Below are 21,498 nucleotides of genomic sequence, written 5' to 3' on the forward strand. Positions count from 1 at the left end.
CCTGTGCTCCACCAAAGCATCACCCCCAGTGTCCCCACGAGGATGTGGGGCTCCCCCCTTGTCCCCACGCTCCCATAGCGGAAACGGGGAGCCCGCAGTGGGGCCAGGGCACACACAGAGCTCCTGCAGCTTGCGGAGCTGGAGGGGCTCCTGCCGCTCGCTGTCCTGGAAGCGGCCGTGGAGCGTGGATCCCACCAGGGCGAACCAGCCCTCCTTGGCGCGCTCCAGGTTGAGGCCCCCCTTGTAGTGCAGGCGGCCGACGCGCTCGAAGTCCAGCGCCAGGAGCTCCTCGGCACAGGGATGGACGAAGGACTGGGATAAAGAGGAGCCCATCAGCGCCGGGGCAGCTCCCGGCTCCATCCGGCTGCCCCCAGCCCATCCCGTCCTACCTTGGCAATGGACTTGAGCCATTCCCGAGCGGAGCCGGGGTTCTCCAGCCCGAAGAGGTAGAGCCTCTCCGACTCGGTGTACACCTCAAAGGTGTTCTCGATGCTGCGGGAAGGGAGGGATGGGGAGCGTGGGCACCCGTGGGTGGTGGGAGGGTGCTGGGTGGGTGCGAGCAGCCCGTTTGCATGGGTACCCGGGGATACAGGGCGCGGATTGGGATCCCCCCACCGCGGCCATGGGCTCTCCAGCATCCCTGTGAATGCTCCACTGGGGAGCAGAGCACGCGAAGGGGCTACAAAGGGGTTGCAAAGGGGTTACAAAGGGGTTGCAAAGGGGTTGCAAAGGGGTTGCAAAGGGGTTGCAAAGGGGTTACAAAGGGGTTGCAAAGGGGTTGCAAAGGGGTTACAAAGGGGTTGCAAAGGGGTTGCAAAAGGGTTGCAAAAGGGTTGCAAAGGGGTTGCAAAGGGGTTGCAAAGGGGTTACAAAGGGGTTACAAAGGGGTTACAAAGGGGTTGCAAAGGGGTTGCAAAGGGGTTATAAAGGGGTTGCAAAGGGGTTGCAAAGGGGTTACAAAGGGGTTACAAAGGAATAGCAAAGGGGTTAGAAAGGGGTTGCAAAGGGGTTACAAAGGGGTTACAAAGGGGTTGCAAAGGGGTTACAAAGGGATTATAAAGGGGTTGCAAAGGGGTTACAAGGGTTACAAAGGGGTTGCAAAAGGGGTCACAAGGGGTTGCAAAAGGGGTCACAAAGGGGTTGCAAAGGGGTTGAAAAGGGGTTACAAAGGGGTTGCAAAGGGGCTACAAAGGGGTTACAAAGGGGTTGCAAAAAGGGTTGCAAAAGGGTTGCAAAGGTTACAAAGTGGTTACAAAGGGGTCGCAAAGGGGTCACAAGGGTTACAAAGGGGTTGCAAAGGGGTTACAAAGGGGGGTTGCAAAAGGGTTATAAAGAGGTTGCAAAGGAGTTGCAAAGGGGTTTATAAAGGGGTTGAAAAGAGGTTATTGCAAAGGGGTTACAAAGGGGTTGCAAGGGTCGCAAAGGGGGTCACAAAGGGTCACAAATTATAAAAGGGGTTGCAAAGGGGTTACAAAGGGGTTACAAAAGGGGTTGCAAACACAAGGGGGGGGTTGCAAAGGGTTACAAAGGGGTTACAAAGGGCTACAAAGGGGTTACAAAGGGGTTGCAAAAGGGTTGCAAAAGGGATTATAAAGGGGTTGCAAAGGGGTTACAAAGTGGTTACAAAGGGGTTGCAAAGGGGTCACAAGGGGTTGCAAAGGGGTTGCAAAGGGGCTACAAAGGGGTTACAAAGGGGTTACAAAGGGGTTGCAAAGGGGTCGCAAAGGGGTTGCAAAGGGGTCACAAAGGGGTTGCAAAGGGGTTGCAAAGGGGTTGCAAAGGGGTTGAAAAGGGGTTACAAAGGGGTTGCAAAAGGGTTGCAAAAGGGTTGCAAAGGGGTTACAAAGGGGTGCAAAAGGGGTCACAAAGGGGTTACAAAGGGGTTGCAAAGGGGTTACAAAGGGGTTACAAAGGAATTGCAAAGGGGTTATAAAGGGGTTGCAAAGGAGTTGCAAAGGGGTTATAAAAGAGTTGCAAAGGGGTTATAAAGGGGTTACAAAGGGGTTGAAAAGGGGTTGCAAAAGGGATTGCAAAGGGGTTACAAAGGGCTTGCAAAGGGGTCGCAAAGGGGTCACAAGGGGTCACAAAGGGGTTACAAAGGGGTCGCAAAGGGGTTACAAAGGGGTTACAAAGGGGTACAAATGGGTTGCAAAGGGGTTACAAAGGGGTTGCAAAGGGGTTGCAAAGGGGTTACAAAGGGGTTGCAAAGGGGTTGCAAAGGGGATACAAAGGGGTTACCGAGTGGTTGTAAAGGACTTACAAGGGGACTAACAAAGGGGTTACAAAAGCATTGCAAAGTGATAGAAAAAAGGCTGCAAAGGAGTTACAAGGGGTTGCAAAGGGACTATAAAGCAGATTACAAACAGGTTACAAAGGGGCTGCAAAGTCATTACAATTGGGTTACAAAGGGGCTATAAAGCAGCTACAAAGAGGTGGCAAAGGGATTGCAAAGGGGCTGCAGGGGGCTTGCAAAGGGGTTCCAAAGGAGTTACTAACTGTTTACAGAGCGATTGCAAATGGGTTACAAAGGGTTTGCACAGGGGTTACAGAGGGGCTGCACAAGGGTTATAAAGGGGCTGCACAAGGGTTACAAAGGGGCTGCACAGGGGTTGAAGAGGTACAAAGGGTTTGCACAAGGGTTACAAAGGGGCTGCACAAGGGTTACAAAGGGGCTGCACACGGGTTACAAAGGGGCTGCACAAGGGTTACAAAGGGGCTGCACACAGGTTACAAAGGGGCTGCACAGGGGTTTAAGACGTACAAAGGGATTACAAAGGGGCTGCACAGGGGTTACAAAGCAGCTGCAAAGGGGTTGAAGAGGTACTAAGGGGTTACAAAGGGGCTGCACAGGGGCTACAAAGGGTCTGCAAAAGGCTTATAAAGGGGCTGCAAAGAGTTGAATGGTACAAAGGGTTACAAAGAGGCTGCACAAGGGTTATAAAGGGGATGCAAAGGGGTTCCAAAGCAGTTACTAAGTGGTTACAAAGGGGCTGCAACGAGTTGAATGGTACAAAGGGGTTACAAAGGGGCTGCAACGGGGTTGAAGAGGTACCAAGGGGTTACAAAGGGGCTGCAAAGGGGTTAAAGAGGTACAAAGGGGTTACAAAGGGTCTGCACAGGTGTTACAAAGGGGCTGCAAAGGGGTTGAAGAGGTACAAAGGGGTTACAAAGGGGCTGCACAGGGGCTACAAAGGGTCTGCAAAAGGGTTATAAAGGGGCTGCAGAGAGTTGAACGGTACAAAGGGGTTGCACAAGGGTCACAAAGGGTCTGCAAAGGGGGTTGCACAAGGGTTATAAAGGGGCTGCAAAGGGGTTCCAAAGCAGTTACTAAGTGGTTACAAAGGGTCCCATCGGGGTTACAAAGGGGCTGCAACGAGTTGAATGGTACAAAGGGGTTACAAAGGGTCCCATGGGGGTTACAAAGGGGCTGCAAATGGGTTGAAGAGGTACAAAGGGGTTACAAAGGGTCTGCACAGGGGTTACAAAGGGGCTGCAAAGGGGTTGAAGAGGTACTAAGGGGTTACAAAGGGGCTGCACAGGGGCTATAAAGGGTCTGCAAAAGGGTTATAAAGGGGCTGCAGAGAGTTGAATGGTACAAAGGGGTTACAAAGGGGTTGCACAAGGGTCACAAAGGGTCTGCAAAGGGGCTCCAAAGCAGTTACTAAGTGGTTACAAAGGGTTTGCAAAGGGGTTACAAAGGGGCTGCAATGAGTTGAATGGTACAAAGGGGCTACAAAGGGTCCCATGGGGGTTATAAAGGGGCTGCAAAGGGGTTCCAAAGCAGTTACTAAGTGCTTACAAAGGTTCCCATCGGGGTTACAAAGGGGCTGCAACGAGCTGAATGGTACAAAGGGGTTACAAAGGGTCCCATGGGGGTTATAAAGGGGCTGCAAAGGGGTTCCAAAGCAGTTACTAAGTGCTTACAAAGGTTCCCATCGGGGTTACAAAGGGGCTGCAACGAGTTGAATGGTACAAAGGGGTTACAAAGGGTCCCATGGGGGTTATAAAGGGGCTGCAAAGGGGTTCCAAAGCAGTTACTAAGTGCTTACAAAGGTTCCCATCGGGGTTACAAAGGGCTGCAACGAGTTGAATGGTACAAAGGGGTTACAAAGGGTCCCATGGGGGTTACAAAGGGGCTGCAAAGGGGTTGAAGAGGCACAAATGGGTTCCAAGGGGTCCCACGGGGGTTGTGAAGGCTCTGGGGGTGCCGTTTGTGTGCCCACGGGGGCTGCTCCTACCCGTGCGTGTGGGGCGCGTTGTGCACCAGGCACACCATCTCCTGGGCCCGGAGCTCGCCGTTGGGCGCTGCGCTGCGCTCGCTCTCGTAGTAGCTGAGGAGCCCGTCCTGCAGCGTGCACCAGCGCCGGCTGAACTCTACAACCGGGTGCAAAGGGCTCGCAAAGGGCTTGCAATGGGCTTGCAAAGGGCTTGCAATGGGCTCGCAATGGGCTCGCAATGGGCTCGCAATGGGCTTGCAATGGGCTTGCAATGGGCTTGCAAAGGGCTTGCAATGGGCTTGCAATGGGCTTGCAATGGGCTTACAATGGGTTTACATGGGGCTTGCAATGGGCTTGCAATGGGCTTACAATGCACTTGCAATGGACTTGCAAATGGCTTGCAATGCGCTTGCAATGGGCCTACAAAGGGCTTACACAGGGCTTGCAATGGGCCTACAAAGGGCTTCCAATGGGCTTGCAAATGGCTTGCAAAGGGTTTGCAATGGGCTTGCAATTGACTTGCAAAGGGCTTGCAATGGGCTTACACAGGGCTTGCAATGGGCTTGAAAAGGGCTTGCAAAGGGCTTGCAATGGGCTTGCAAAGGGCTTGCAATGGGCTTGCAATGGGTTTGCAATGGGCTTGCAAAGGGCTTGCAATGGGCTTGCAATGGGCTTACAATGCACTTGCAATGGGCTTGCAATGGGTTTGCAATGGGCTTGCAAAGGGCTTGCAATGGGCTTGCAATGGGCTTACAATGCACTTGCAATGGACTTGCAAATGGCTTGCAATGCGCTTGCAATGGGCCTACAAAGGGCTTACGCAGGGCTTGCAATGGGCCTGCAATGGGCTTGCAAAGGGCTTGCAATGGGCTTTCAACGGGGCTGCTTTCCCCATCCCCAGCACAGACACACACACACACACCCCCCCCCGGTACCTTCCAGCCCCTTGCGCTCGGCGATGGGCTTGGCCATGGACGGGGTCTTGTAGAGGAAGCCATGGTGGGTGACAGAGGGCAGCGGAACCGAGTAGGGCCTCTCCTCGCTGCCCCCCACCTCCAGGCGTGGGGGCTCTGTGAAGGGGGCAGAGCTCGTCATGGGGGCTGGAGCCCCCGAAAACCCACCCCCAACTCAACCGGGGCTCCCCAGCCCAGCCCAAGAAGCAGGAACACGACAGCATCCCATGGCCGCACCAGCGTGGCATGGTTGGGGTGCAAGGAGCAGCTCCCGCCCCCCTGGCTCAAGTCAGTGGGGATCAGGGCATCCCACATCCCACATCCCTGAGCTGGGACGGGGATGCTGTGGGAAGGTGGGAACTGGGTTTTCCCCCTGGTGAGGTTCCTCCTGGGCTGTCCCAGCTCCTTGTGGATCCATAGGAGCGGAGCATCGCAGTCCCGCAGTGCCTCAGTTTCCCCTCTTTGCCTTCCAACAAGAGGCATTCCCCAAGTTCCTCCAGGAACCGGGATGCAGGGACACCCCTAAAGCACCCCCAGGTCAGAGCATGGGGCTCCCTGGAGCTCCCGGGACGGGGAAAAGGGGGAGAATCCCGCTCCGTGATCCCAGCCCTGCTCCACACAGAGCTCATCGGCCCCAGGAATTCCAGAGCCAGGATGAGCTCAGGGGATCGGTTTTCTCCGGCTCTTCCAGACCCATTTTGTGCTGACACATCCGGAATGCAGGGCAGGGCCAGCCCCAATCCTGGGTGAATTCCAGCTCCTGCGGGCCAGGCTTGGCCGCCGAGGCGGGGAAGGGAGGTGATGGCTGGGGCAGGCGGGAACACCTCCATCCCGGCGGCTGGAATGCTCCCGGGGTGGAAGTTCACCCTGTGTCAGGGTGCGGATGGGTCCCATGGGAGCCACAGTGGGTGGAATGGGTGGGAAGGTTTAGGGAATGCTGGAGGTGGGGGACAGAGGAATGTCCCCTGGGCTACCCAGGATGGTGCCTTGTCCTTCCCTGCATCCCATACAGGGTTTTGCACTGGTATCCCTGGCTGGGCTGGATCATGGGGGTGCTCCCCAAAGCCCTTTCTCCCTCTCCTGGGATGCACAGAGCAGCTGGATATCCCCACGCTGGGAAACTGCTGGGTAGGATAAAGCGCTGGGACCACACTCCTGTATCCCCAGGGATGCACCGACAGCGTTCCAGAGCCCTGCACCCATCAGGAAGCCCCAGCAGGGTTCCAGAGCCCTGTATCCCCAGGACACCCCAGCAGGGTTCCAGAGCCCTGTATCCCCCAGGATACCCCAGCAGGGTTCCAGAGCCCTGTATCCCCCAGGACACCCCAGCAGGTTTCCAGAGCCCTGTATCCCCCAGGATACCCCAGCAGGGTTCCAGAGCCCTGTATCCCCAGGATACCCCAGCAGGTTTCCAGAGCCCTGTATCCCCCAGGATACCCCAGGGTTCCAGGATCCCCAGGACACCCCAGCAGGGTTCCAGAGCCCTGTATCCCCAGGATACCCCAGCAGGTTTCCAGAGCCCTGTATCCCCAGGATACCCCAGCAGGGTTCCAGAGCCCTGTATCCCCCAGGACACCCCAGCAGGGCTCCAGAGCCCTGTATCCCCAGGACACCCCAGCAGGGCTCCAGAGCCCTGTATCCCCAGGACACCCCAGCAGGGTTCCAGAGCCCTGTATCCCCCAGGATACCCCAGCAGGGTTCCAGAGCCCTGTATCCCCCAGGATACCCCAGCATGGCTCCGGAGCCCTGCATCCCCGGGCTACCCCTGCCGCATTCCCGGTGGATGCCCCCAGCCCCCGGGCTCAGCCCCTTTACCTGAGGACCTGTTGTGGAGCAGGAATTCCATCTGCAGGCGCTGCCCGCTCCTCTGGGCCAGGGCGAGGGGCGTGGGGCACTGGGGGTCCCCGGTGGGGCAGGACGCGGCGGCCCCACAGAACAGCAGCGCCTGCGTCTCCGCCAGGTCCGCGGTGGTGACGGCCGCGCACAGCGCCTGGGGAGCACCGGGAACACCGGGATCGGCCCCGGGGCAGCAGCGGGAGCGGAGCCGGCGGCCGAGCGGGACAAAGGAGGGGAGGAGGGAGGGGAGGTTTGGGGCGGAGGAGCCGCTGAGGTCACGGGGCGGGAGCGGGGCAGGAACACAAACAAAGGCACATGCGGGCCGACGGGCCAGACGGGGAGGGATGCGGGGGGGAGCGGGGACGGCGGTCCCCGTGCTGGGATGGCGTTGCCCGTGCTGGGATGGCGTTGTTGGGATGGCATTGTTGGGATGGCATTGTTGGGATGGCATTGCCCGTGTTGGGATGGCGTTGTTGGGATGGCATTGCCCGTACTGGGATGGCATTGCCCGTACTGGGATATCATTGCCTGTGCTGGGATGGCATTGTTGGGATGGCATTGCCTGTGCTGGGATGGCATTGCCCGTGCTGGGATGGCATTGTTGGGATGGCATTGCCCGTACTGGGATATCATTGCCTGTGCTGGGATGGCGTTGTTGGGATGGCATTGCCCGTGCTGGGATGGCATTGCCTGTGCTGGGATGGCGTTGTTGGGATGGCGTTGCCCGTGCTGGGATGGCATTGTTGGGATGGCATTGCCCGTGCTGGGATGGCATTGCCCGTACTGGGATGGCATTGTTGGGATGGCATTCCCTGTGCTGGGACAGCATTCCCTGTGCTGGGATGGCATTCCCTGTGCTGGGATGGCATTCCCTGTGCTGGAACGGCATTCCCTGTGCTGGGATGGCATCGCCTGTGCTGGGACGGCATTCCCTGTACCAGGACATCATTCCTTGTGCCAGTGGGGCAAAGTGGAGTGAAGCCCCAACCCAGCACCATGCCCATGGCTGGGAATGGGAATGGATGAATGGAAGTGAATTGGGTGCTGGTCGCTGTAGGAAGATGCTGGAATCACAGCGTCCCCCTCAACACCAACCCCATTCCAGCCCAATGCTGGACCCCGATGCCATTTCCAAGCTGGGAAGAGGTGAAACCTGGCTGTGGAATGGGGAATCCCATCCCAGACTGGGCTTTCCAGCCTGGAAATGGGGCTGGTTGTGCCCCATCAGAGATGTCTCCCTGTTCCCACATCCGGCTTGTCCCTCCTGGAGAGCCCAGGGTACCCAGTGGGCATACAGGGTGTGCAATGGGGGTGATGTGATACAGACAGAGATACGGGCAGGAATAAAGGCAGGGATGCAGACAGGGATAAAGGCAGGGAGAAGGGCATGGATACAGATAGGGATAAAGGCAGGGGTACAAGCAGGGATGCAGACAGGGATAAAGCCACAGATAAGGCCAAAGACACAGACAGCCATACAGACAGGGATACAGGCAGGGATAAAGGCAGGGATACAGGCAGGGATAAAGGCAGGGATACAGACAGGGATAAGGACAGAGATACAGACAGCCATACAGACAGGGATACAGGCAGGGATTCAGGCAGGGACACAGGCAAGGACACAGACAGGGATAAAGGCAGGGATATATGCAGGGATTCAGGTGGGGATACAGGCAAGGATACAGGCAAGGCTACAGACATGGATACAGACAGGGATACAGGTAAGGGTACAGGCAGGGATACAGACATGGATAAAGACAGGGATACAGGCAGGGATACAGACAGAGATACACACAGGGATACAGACATGGATACGGACACGGATACAGACAGGGATACACACAGGGATACAGGCAGGGATACAGACATGGATACAGACAGGGATACAGGTAAGGGTACAGGCAGGGATACAGACATGGATACAGACATGGATACGGACACGGATACAGACAGGGATACAGGAAAGGGTACAGGCAGGGATACAGACATGGATACAGGAAAGGGTACAGGCAGGGATACAGACATGGATACAGACAGGGATACAGACAGGGATACAGGCAGGGATACAGGAAAGGGTACAGACATGGATACAGACATGGATACGGACACGGATACAGACAGGGATACAGGCAGGGATACAGACATGGATACAGACAGGGATACAGACATGGATACGGACACGGATACAGACAGGGATACAGACAGGGATACAGGCAGGGATACAGGCAGGGATACAGACATGGATACAGACAGGGATACAGACATGGATACGGACACGGATACAGACAGGGATACAGACAGGGATACAGGCAGGGATACAGGCAGGGATACAGACATGGATACAGACAGGGATACACACAGGCTAAGAAGCCACCCAGCCCATACCCTAGGCTGGGCACCCTGCCTGGGCAGACCCTGCACCCCAGAGCAGGCTCAGCACCCCCCACCCCGAGCACCCGAGGGGACCCGCAGGCGCTGCCCCGAGGCACGGACCCTGTCGAGCTCCTCCTGGTTGCCGAAGAGCGGGTGGTAGCGCCGGTACTTGCCCTCCCGGTACTTGGCCGTCAGGAAGCGCCTCCTCTCCCGGCTCCCGCTGCCGGGGCCGATGGATTCGCTGGGGGGGACGTTGGCGGCCCAGAACTGGTTGGCCACAGCGTTACCGATGTGGTGGAAGAGCTGAGGGACAAAGAGAGGGTGATGGGGGGGGTGGAGAGGGGCTGGGATTGGGATGGGTTGGGATGAAGGGAACTTAAAGCTCCTCCAGCTCCAGCCCCTGCCACGGGCAGGGACCCCTTCCATAGAGCAGCTTGCTCCAAGCCCCTGTGTCCAACCTGGCCTTGAACACTGCCAGGGATGGGGCAGCCACAGCTTCTCTGGGCACCCTGTGCCAGCGCCTCAGCACCCTCCCAGGGAAGAGCTTCTGCCTAAGAGCTCAGCTCAGTCTCCCCTGTGGCAGGTTGAAGCCATTCCCCTTGGCCTGGCCCTACATCCCTTGTCCCAAGCCCCTCTCCAGCTTTCCTGCAGCCCCTTCAGGCACTGGAGCTGCTCTCAGGTCTCCCCTTCAGGAGCCTTCTCTTCTCCAGGCTGCCCCAGCCCAGCTCTCTCAGCCTGGCTCCAGAGCAGAGCTGCTCCAGCCCTCGCAGCAGCTCCGTGGCCTCCTCTGGCCCTGCTCCAACAGCTCCTCCAGGATTCCTCCTGCAGGATGAGCCCGGCAGCAGCTCCGCTCATGGGGACATTCGGAGCCCAAAGCTGCTGCTGTGCCTGCCCAGGGAGCAGTGGGGTGCACCGGGGGGGTGACGGGTGCTGCATGGGGTGCACAGGAGCACCCACTCGCTGCAGTAAGGCAGCCCCACAGCCCGGCTCAGCCCAACGTCTGCAGCCCCCGCAGCCCCTGACCCCCCTTCCTGCCTGGAAAACCACATCTGGAATGCAGCATCCAGCTGCCGGCAAGGGGCGGGATGCTCCGCATCCATCCGGGGGGATTTAAAGGCCATTCCCTGGCTCCTCGCCACCCCACTGCCCGGTACCGAATGATGCTCAGCCTGACATGAAGAGGTTTCTCGCTGCCTCAGCGAGCCCTTGGGAGCTCTGCCAGCATCCCTAAGCAGCAGAGCCAGGGTGGGAATGGGATGCTGGCAGCATCCTGGGTTTGGGCATCAATCCCGGAGAAGGGAGGGGATGGAGCACAGCTGGAAGCGTTTGGGGGCTCGGGGAGCAGGCGATGCCGGAGGCAGCGCGGGTGGGACTCGGGAAGGAATGCGGGATCCGAGCAGGAAAGGTCGGGAAGAGCGGGGCCAGCCAGGGTCTGCCGGCTGGGAATGCGGCTGGGCTGGGGCTGGGAATGAATCCCGTCTGTGTCCATGCATTCCACTGCAACACTTCCTCAGCACCGGCGCACAAGCGCTGCTTGTCCTCACCACGCGGGTGTCCACGGACCACAGGGATGGGGATGGAGGATGCCGAGGGGCCAAACCCACCGCAGCGTCACCCCAAAGGCTGGGGAAGTCCTCAGCCCACCACCAATGGCTCTGCCATGGGGAGGGGATTTCTGCCCCCCAAAAAGGGGCTTTGGGGGGGTCGATCTGCACCAATACCTGGATCAGCTCCTCCGTCCACACCTTCCTGTCCATCTTCAAGCTCCGCACTTTGCTGATTGAAGGACCCAAGCCCCGGTGCTCCCCTGCCAGCGAGACAAAGCCGTTGAGGAGCTGCTTTGGGATGGGAGAAGCCACCCCAGCGCGGTCCCCAGCCTCGGGATGCGGGCACCTGCGCATCGCTTGCAGATGACCACGCAGAGGTTGATGGAGGCCCAGTCGGGCTTGGGGGAGCCGCAGTCGGCGCAGGAGCAGTTGGGTTCCAGGGCCCAGATCCTCTCGGCCACCTCGGAGTTGGAGAGGGCCTCGGCGATGGATTGCTGCATGGCTTCCACCCACTCCTCCTTCTCCTGCTCCGAGTCGGCCGCGAAGCTGAAGGTGCGGTACGGGGTGGTGAGGTCGAAGCCGCGGCGATCCACCTCCTTCACGTTGCCCACGTTCATCTCGATGTAGGTGATGCCGATGCCGAGGCGATAGTCCTGGGGTGAGGGTGGGCAATGGGGACCCGTCCCAGAGGGACACGGGCGATGCAGGAGCTGCCGTGCCCCTTTCCCTGCCTGGCTCCATCCCTATGGAGCATCTCCAGTGGGTTCGGTGCTCCTGGGGAACCCCAAAGCTTGGAGCGGGTGGTGAGAAGGGGCTGCAGCCCCAGTGTCAGCAGCCTGTGGGGGCTGAGCTGTCCCCATTTAGGGGGTGGCACCCCCAGCTCACTGCTGCCCTGCTCAGTGTGCGGGTGCAAAGGGAAGTGTCTCCCATAGAGCATCCCTGGGGTGCCCCATGGTGTCACCTCATCCACTGCTGTGTGTGCGGGGGCAAAGGGAAGGGATCCCCTTAGAGCATGCCTGGGGTGCCCCATGGTGTCACCTCATCCACTGCTGTGTGTGCGGGGGCAAAGGGAAGGGATCCCCTTAGAGCATGCCTGGGGTGCCCCATGGTGTCACCTCATCCACTGCTCAGTGTGCGGGGGCAAAGGGAAGGGTAGAGCCCCCCTTGCCCCATGGTGTCAGCATCCACTGCTCAGTGTGTGGTGCAAAAGGAAGGGTCCCCCTTAGAGCATCCCTGGGGTGCCCCATGGTGTCACCTCATCCACTGCTCAGTGTGCGGGTGCAAAGGGAAGTTAGAGCATCCCCGCGTTGCCCCATGGTGTCACCTCATCCACTGCTCAGTGTGTGGGGGCAAAGGGAAGGGTCCCCATTAAAGCATCCCCGTGTTGCCCCATGGTGTCACCTCATCCACTGCTCAGTGTGCGGGGGCAAAGGGAAGGGATCCCCTTAGAGCATCCCTGGGGTGCCCCATGGTGTCACCTCATCCACTGCTCAGTGTGCGGGTGCAAAGGGAAGGGATCCCCTTAGAGCATCCCTGGGGTGCCCCATGGTGTCACCTCATCCACTGCTCAGTGCGCGGGGGCAAAGGGAAGGGTCCCCCTTAGAGCATCACTGGGGTGCCCCATGGTGTCACCTCATCCACTGCTGTGTGTGCGGGTGCAAAGGGAAGGGTCCCCACTAAGGCATCCCCGCGTTGCCCCATGGTGTCACCTCATCCCCGCCACCCACCTCAGCGTTCTTGTAGAGGAGAACTTTGTCCCCAGCCACCACCACGAAGAGCTTGTGCTTGAAGCCGCGCAGCTCCAGGAAGCCGCTCCTGTCGGGGGGATGGGTCAGGATCCGAGCCCGGGGCCGGGAAGCTCCCGAGCTCCTCCCATGGGGCGCAGGGGCAGGCGGGGAGCCGGGAACCCACCATCGCTCTCGGCACGGAACACGAAGTTGCGGTTGTTGGTGATGACCTCGAACTTCTGGTCCCCGACGCTGGCGATGCGGGAGATGGAGGAGACGGGGATGAAGCGCTTGGAATAGGCATCCTGGAGCAGGGGACGGCGGGAGAGACTGCTCAGCACCAGAGGGCCATGGAACCAGCCAGTTCAGGCACTTGTAGGCAGCCATCAGGTCCCCCCTGAGCCTTCTCTTCCCCACACTGAACCCCCCAGGTCCCTCAGCCCTTCCCCATCACACTTGGGCTCCAGGCCCTGCACCAGCTCCATTCCCTGCCCTGTCCCTGCTCCAGCACCTCAAGGTCTCTCTTGCAGTGAGGGGCCCAGAGCTGAACACAGGATTTGAGGTTCAGCCTCACCGTGGCCTTGGGATGATGGGATGGAGACCACCCCAGGCTCCGAGCATCCCGCATCCCACCAGCATCACCCCAGCACCCACCCCCTGCTGCTCCCCGCCATACCCAGCAGGATGCGGCCCCACAGGGGCATCTCCTCTGCCACCTCCTCCCCGCAAGCCCCAGACCCCAACCCACCTTCTCACTGTCGAAATAGCACAGGTGCTCAGCATCCAGCTTCACCCAGCGCCTCTGGTAGATGTAGGACCTGGAAGGGACCCGCTGGAGGTGACCCAGCTGCCCCCCAATGGGGCACCTGAGGACAGGGTGTAGGGAGGGCCCCACGGGACTGGGGCAGCCCCTTCCCTGCTCCCCCATCCCCAGGCTGCACCGAGCGCCCTTGAACTGGGGTGACTCCGATGTGCTTCACGCCCCAGTTGTCAAGAGCCTGGGGCCACCTCAGCATCGATCCTGTGCTGTGTCCCCATCCTGATCCCTTGATCCTGGTTTGATCCCAATTTTGATCCTGGCTTTGATCCCAGTTTCCCCATCCCTCCATCCTGCACCGTGTCCCCATCCCCATCCCTCCATCCGGCACCGTGTTCCCATCCCTCCATCCTGCATCGTGTTCCCATCCCCAAACCACCATCCTGCACCGTGTCCCCATCCCCATCCCTCCATTCTGCACCATGTTCCCATCCCTCCATCCTGCACCGTGTCCCCATCCCCATCCCTCCATTCTGCACCATGTCCCCATCCCTCCATCCTGCACCGTGTCCCCATCCCCATCCCTCCATCCTGCACCGTGTCCCCATCCCCATCCCTCCATCCTGCACCATCCTGTTCCCATCCCCATCCCTCCATCCTGCACCGTGTCCCCATCCCCATCCCTCCATCCGGCACCGTGTTCCCATCCCTCCATCCTGCACCGTGTCCCCATCCCTCCATCCTGCACCGTGTTCCCATCCCCATCCCTCCATTCTGCACCATGTCCCCATCCCTCCATCCTGCACCGTGTCCCCATCCCCATCCCTCCATCCTGCACCGTGTCCCCATCCCTCCATCCTGCACCGTGTCCCCATCCCCATCCCTCCATCCTGCACCGTGTCCCCATCCCCATCCCTCCATCCTGCACCGTGTCCCCATCCCCATCCCTCCATCCTGCACCGTGTCCCCATCCCCATCCCTCCATCCTGCACCGTGTCCCCATCCCCATCCCTCCATCCGGCACCATGTCCCATCCCTCCATCCTGCAGCGTGTCCCCATCCCCATCCCGCCATCCTGCACCGTGTCCCCATCCCCATCCCTCCATCCTGCACCGTGTCCCCATCCCCATCCCTCCATCCTGCACCGTGTTCCCATCCCTCCATCCTGCACCGTGTTCCCATCCCCACCCCTCCATCCTGCACCGTGTCCCCATCCCCATCCCTCCATCCTGCACCGTGTCCCAAGGGAACACATCCCAGCAGGGCTCTTCCATGGAATCCCTGCGGGATGGGGACCCAGCCCGGGGCTGCTGCCCAAGGGTCTGTTTGCTCAGGAAGGGTTTCGCCATCCCCACACGTGACACCAGAGCTCGGCCCTTCTGGAACCGGCAGCAGCCACTGGGATCAGAACCGGGATCAGGAATGGGATCAGAACCAGGATCAAAACTGGGATCAGAAATGGGATCAAAACTGGGATCAAAACCGGGATCAGAACCAGGATCAAAACTGGGATCAGAAATGGGATCAAAACCGGGATCAGAACCGGGATCAGAACAGGGATCAGAAATGGGATCAAAACTGGGATCAGAACCGGGATCAGAAATGGGATCAAAACTGGGATCAGAACCAGGATCAAAACTGGGATCAGAACCGGGATCAGGAATGGGATCAGAAATGGGATCAAAACTGGGATCAGAAATGGGATCAAAACTGGGATCAAAACCGGGATCAGAACCAGGATCAAAACTGGGATCAGAACCGGGATCAAAAACGGGATCAGAAATGGAATCTAAACCAGGATCAAAAAAGGGATCAGAAATGGGATCAAAACCGGGATCAGAAATGGAATCTAAACCAGGATCAAAAAAGGGATCAGAAATGGAATCTAAACCAGGATCAAAAACGGGATCAGAACTGGGATCAGAAATGGGATCAAAACTGGGATCAGAACCAGGATCAAAACTGAGATCAGAAATGGGATCAAAACCGGGATCAGAACCAGGATCAAAACCGGGATCAGAACCGGGATCAGAAATGGGATCAAAACCGGGATCAGAACCGGGATCAGAAATGGGATCAAAACTGGGATCAGAACCAGGATCAAAACTGGGATCAGAAATGGAATCTAAACCAGGATCAAAAAAGGGATCAGAAATGGGATCAAAACCGGGATCAGAAATGGGATCAAAATGGGATCAAAACTGGGATCAGAAATGGGATCAAAACTGGGATCAGAACCAGGATCAAAACTGGGATCAGAAATGGGATCAGAACCAGGATCAAAACTGGGATCAGAACCAGGATCAGAAATGGGATCAAAATGGGATCAAAACCGGGATCAGAACCAGGATCAAAATGGGATCAGAAATGGGATCAAAACTGGGATAAGAACCGGGATCAGAACCAGGATCAAAACTGGGATCAGAATGGGATCAAAACCGGGATCAGAAATGGAATCTAAACCAGGATCAAAAAAGGGATCAGAAATGGGATCAAAACCGGGATCAGAAATGGAATCTAAACCAGGATCAAAAAAGGGATCAGAAATGGGATCAAAACCGGGATCAGAAATGGAATCAAAACCAGGATCAAAAAAGGGATCAGAAATGGGATCAAAACCGGGATCAAAGCTGGGATCAAAACCAGGATCAAAAAAGGGATCAGAAATGGGATCAAAACGGGGATCAAACCTGGGATCAAAACCAGGATCAAAACAGGGATCAGAACCACTCGGCTCTGCCCTGGGAGCTCATCCCTGTCCCACGGGACACAGACACCCCCAGCCCCGCTCTGACCTCCCATTGCTTTTAGATGCTGAGGGGTTGGGGTCCCGGTTTGCCTCCCATTGCCTCCCCCAGGCTCCCATCAGCAGCTTCCCAGGGACTTCCCGGTGCTTCCACTTCCCCAGCAGCCCCACTGCCACACTGCAAGCAGCCTGAGCTTCCTCCTCCTGCTCCTCCTCCTCCTGCTCCTCCTCCTCCTGCTCCTGCTGCTCCTCTTCCTCCTCCTCCTCCTCTTCCTCCTCCTCCTCCTGCTCCTCCTGCTGCTCCTGTTCCTCCTCCTCTTCCTCCTCCTCCTCCTCCTGCTGCTCCTCTTCCTCCTCCTCCTCCTCCTGCTCCTTCTTCTCCTCCTCCTCCTCCTGCTGCTCCTCCTCCTGCTCCTCTTCCTCCTCCTCCTCCTCCTGCTCCTTCTTCTCCTTCTCCTCCTCTTCCTCCTCCTCCTCCTCCTTCTCCTTCTCCTCCTCCTCCTCCTCCCCCTCCTCCCCCGTCTGCAGCCCCAGTGCAGCAGCTCCCAAACACCCTTCCCATCTCCTGTAGGTTTTGCTCCCAGCTGGAGCAGGGGCTCTTTAAGCAGGTTCCCTGATGGGACGGAAGTGAGCGTGTGGTGCTCACTCTGTGCACTGGCGCACTGGGGGCACTGGGCTCACTGTGCTCACCGGGTGCACTGGGCTCACTGGGCTCACTGGGCTCACTGTGCTCACTGGTCTCACTGGGGGCACTGGTCTCACTGTGCTCACTGGGCTCACTGGGCGCACTCGGCTCACTGGGCGCACTGGGCGCACTGGGCTCACTGGGCGCACTGGGCGCACTCGGCTCACTGTGCTCACTGGGCTCACTGGGCTCACTGGGCTCACTGGGCGCACTGGTCTCACTGTGCTCACTGGGCGCACTGGTCTCACTGGGGGCACTGGTCTCACTGTGCTCACTGGGCTCACTGGGCCCACTGGTCTCACTGGGGGCACTGGTCTCACTGTGCTCACTGGGCTCACTGTGCTCACTGGGCTCACTGGGCGCACTCGGCTCACTGGGCGCACTGGGCGCACTGGGCGCACTGGGCTCACTGGTCTCACTGGGCTCACTGGGCTCACTGGGCGCACTGGTCTCACTGGGTGCACTGGTCTCACTGGGCGCACTGGTCTCACTGGGCACACTGGTCTCACTGTGCTCACTGGGCGCACTGGTCTCACTGGGTGCACTGGGCTCACTGGGCCCACTGGGCTCACTGGGTGCACTGGTCTCACTGGGCGCACTCGGCTCACTGGGCTCACTGGGTGCACTGGTCTCACTGGGTGCACTGGGCTCACTGGGTCCACTGGGCTCACTGGTCTCACTGGGCTCACTGGGTGCACTGGGCTCACTGGGCGCACTGGTCTCACTGGGCCCACTGGGCTCACTGGGTGCACTGGGCTCACTGGGCGCACTGGGTGCACTGGTCTCACTGGGTGCACTGGTCTCACTGGGCTCACTGGTCTCACTGGGCGCACTGGTCTCACTGGGCGCACTGGTCTCACTGGGTGCACTGGTCTCACTGGGTGCACTGGTCTCACTGGGCTCACTGGTCTCACTGGTCTCACTGGGCGCACTGGTCTCACTGGGCGCACTGGGCTCACTGGGTGCACTGGGCTCACTGCGTGCACTGGTCTCACTGGGCGCACTGGTCTCACCGGTCTCACTGGGCTCACTGGGCTCACTGGTCTCACTGGGCTCACTGGTCTCACTGGTCTCACCGGTCTCACTGGGCGCACTGGGCTCCCCGCGCTTTCTTGTCCCTGAGCACGCAGACACCCATAGCACCCATGTTCTCACTCCTGCAGCACCACAAACCCCTCCCGTGCACTCCATGGCCCCGCTGCTCTCCCGGGGCTCCCAGTTCCTCCTTCCCCAGCCCCACAGCTCCGCACCACGCGCACCGAGGCCGTGAGCCCCAGGCTGGAGCCGGCACCCCTAAGGCAGAGCCACCAGCACCCGCTGCCGCCGCACCCACGGATGGAGGCGCCGGGGGTTGGCACCATCCCTAGGGATCCCCCCACATCCCCGCTGCTATTCCAGGGCTCCCCAGAGCAAAGGCAGCTCATTCCCACGCAGGATCCAGCGGGAAGCTCACTGCAGCCTTCCCTGCTCCCCCCCCGGCTCAGTGCTGCTGGCACCCACCCCAACCAAGGCTTTTGCACCCCAGAATGAGTGGGTTTAACCCATTTGGGGTTAAACCGGGGCTGGGGATGCAGCGGGAGGAATTGCAGGGGGACCCCCCCGAGGCGCAGGGATGGGTCCCGTGCCCCCCCCCCCCCCAATGGCATCACTCACCCCTGGGGTGGGTTCTTGTCCAACCACCCCGCTCTGAGCGGGGCTGGCAGCGGGGACCCCTCCATGTCCGTGCCGCTGGGGAAGGCGGGCGCTGGGTGCGGGCTGGGGCTGCGGACATGGAGCGGGGGGGGGGTGGGGACAGGGAGGGTGAGATCCCCCCCCCACCACCACCCCTGCGCGCTGCGGCCTCCCCGTGTCCTTCCCCGGGGCATGGGCAGAGCAGGAGGCAGCCTCAGCAGCAGGGATGGGGGGGGCTTGGGGGGCCTTCCTGGGGGTCCCATTGGTGGGGGTCCCATAGTGGGGGTCCCATTGGTGGGGGTCTCATTGATGGGGGTCCCACAGTGGGGGTCCCATAGTGGGGGTCCCATTGATGGGGTCCCATTGGTGGGGGTCCCATAGTGGGGGTCCCATTGAGGGGGTCCCATGGTGGGGGTCCCATAGTGGGGGTCCCATTGATGGGGGTCCCATAGTGGGGGTCCCACAGTGGGGGTCCCATTGCTGGGGGTCCCATTGGTGGCGGTCCCATTAATGGGGTCCCCTTGGTGGGATTCCCCTGGTGCGGTCCCATTGGAGGGGGTCCCATAGTGGTGGTTTCCCTGGTGGGGTCACCCTAAGTGGCGGTCTCATTGATGGGGGTCCCATAGGTGGGATCCCCTTGTGGGGGTCCCATAGGTGGGGGTCCCATAGGTGGGGGTCCCCCAGGTCCTGGGACAGGAGGGACGTGGATTCCAGCCCTGGGAATGGGGGCCAGGGGGATCCCCAAACCCGGGTAGGCGCAGAGCTGCTCCCTGCTCACGCGTGCACACGCGGGCTCCCCTACATGAGTACCGCGTGTGCACACGCGTGCACAGCCCCGAGCTCTGCACGCACACACACACAGACCAGAGCTCTCTGCCGATGCTGACACACACATCCCCATTTACACACACATGCGTGTCCCATCCTGCACACACACACATCCCCATTTACACACACACACGTGTCCCATCCTGCACACACACATCCCCACTTACACACACACACATCCCCATTTACACACACACGCGTGTCCCATCCTGCACACACACACACATCCCCATTTACACACACACACACACACACATCCCCATTTACATACACGTGTGTCCCATCCTGCACACACACATCCCCATTTACACACACACACATCCCCATTTACACACACACACGTGTCCCATCCTGCACACACACATCCCCACTTACACACACACACATCCCCATTTACACACACACACGTGTCCCATCCTGCACACACACACACATCCCCATTAACACACACACACGTGACCCATCCTACACACACACACACACACACACACACACGTGTACACACACACACACATCCACACACACACACACATGTCCCATCCTGCACACACACACACACACACACACACACACACACACACACGTGTCACACACACACACACGTGTCACACACACACACACGTGTCACACACACACACGTGTCACACACACACACACGTGTCACACACACACGTGTCACACACACACGTGTCACACACACACGTGTCACACACACGTGTCACACACACACGTGTCACACACACACATGTGTCACACACACGTGTCACACACACACACGTGTCACACACACACGTGTCACACACACACATGTGTCACACACACACGTGTCACACACACACACGTGTCACACACACACATGTGTCACACACACGTGTCACACACACACATGTGTCACACACACGAGTCACCCACACACACGTGACACACACACACGTGTCACACACACACGTGTCACACACACACTCACACACACACGTGTCACACACACACGTGTCACACACACACGTGTCACACACACACGTGTCACACACACACGTGTCTCACACACACACGTGTCACACACACACGTGTCACACACACACGTGTCACACACACACACACACACACGTGTCACACACACACATGTGTCACACACACACACGTGTCACACACACGTGTCACACACACACGTGTCACACACACACTAGTCTCACACACACGCGACTCACACACACACAAGACACACACACACACACACACACACGTGTCACACACACACACGTGTCACACATACACACGTGTCACACACACGTGTCACACACACACGTGTCACACACACACGTGTCACACACACACGTGTCACACACACACACGTGTCACACACACACGTGTCACACACACACACACGTGTCACACACACACACGTGTCACACACACACGTGTCACACACACACGTGTCACACACACACGTGTCACACACACACGTGTCACACACACACACGTGTCACACACACACACACGTGTCACACACACACGTGTCACACACACACACGTGTCACACACACACGTGTCACACACACACACGTGTCACACACACACACACACGTGTCCCATCCAGGCCGTACCTGCGCAGCGCAGCCTCCCCCTGCTCCTCGCTGAGCTCATCCTCGCTGTCGAGGCTGTTGGCGCGCAGGGACCGCGGTGCCGAGGGCTCGGACTCCTCCTGCGGAGACACGCGTGGGAGCCCCCAGTGCTCCAAGCCCTCTGCTGCGGCCAGGTCCTGCCAACAGCAAACAGAGCCAAAGAAACTCCCTCGTATATCTGAGGCCATCAGGATGTGGGGAGGAGCTGAGGAGGAAAACAGCAGCCCCTTCTGTGGGAGCAGAGCTGAAAACCCAGACCGACAGCCCCCAGCCGCCATCAGCACCCGTCAGGATGAGCTGCTTGGGGAAGGGACGTGCAGCTAATCACATCCACAAACACCACGGGTGACGCGGCTGAGATTAAATAAAGGACATTATTATTGCTGTGCTAATGGCTCGGGGCGCCAGCAGCACAGCCACCCGGCTGCCTGGGGAGCTTGTCCCCACCAGGCATGTGTTTAAAAGGTTAAATTCACCTTCACAAAGGCCTCGAGCAGGACCCACGTTACCAATCCCCCATCACATCCATAGGCACA

General features: G+C 58.9%; 1 protein-coding gene across 1 annotated transcript; it reads right to left on the reverse strand.

The window, feature by feature from the left end:
* Positions 1–12: 12 nt before the first annotated feature.
* LOC130593743 (arf-GAP with Rho-GAP domain, ANK repeat and PH domain-containing protein 1-like) lies at positions 13–18,583 on the reverse strand (the record flags this gene model as incomplete). The annotated part of the gene is given in 12 exon segments (XM_057399105.1): positions 13–312; positions 390–492; positions 4,239–4,374; positions 5,153–5,287; positions 6,986–7,160; positions 9,500–9,682; positions 11,101–11,186; positions 11,273–11,579; positions 12,654–12,838; positions 12,841–12,958; positions 13,402–13,471; positions 18,495–18,583. Coding segments are annotated over 12 exon segments (1,863 nt in total), but the record flags the coding sequence as incomplete, so codon positions are not given.
* Positions 18,584–21,498: the final 2,915 nt, after the last annotated feature.

This window comes from Pezoporus wallicus, unplaced genomic scaffold, assembly GCF_028554395.1.
Source record: "Pezoporus wallicus isolate ANWC-B61680 ecotype Strahan unplaced genomic scaffold, APGP_CSIRO_Pwel_v1 contig_12363, whole genome shotgun sequence".
NCBI lineage: Eukaryota > Metazoa > Chordata > Aves > Psittaciformes > Psittacidae > Pezoporus > Pezoporus wallicus.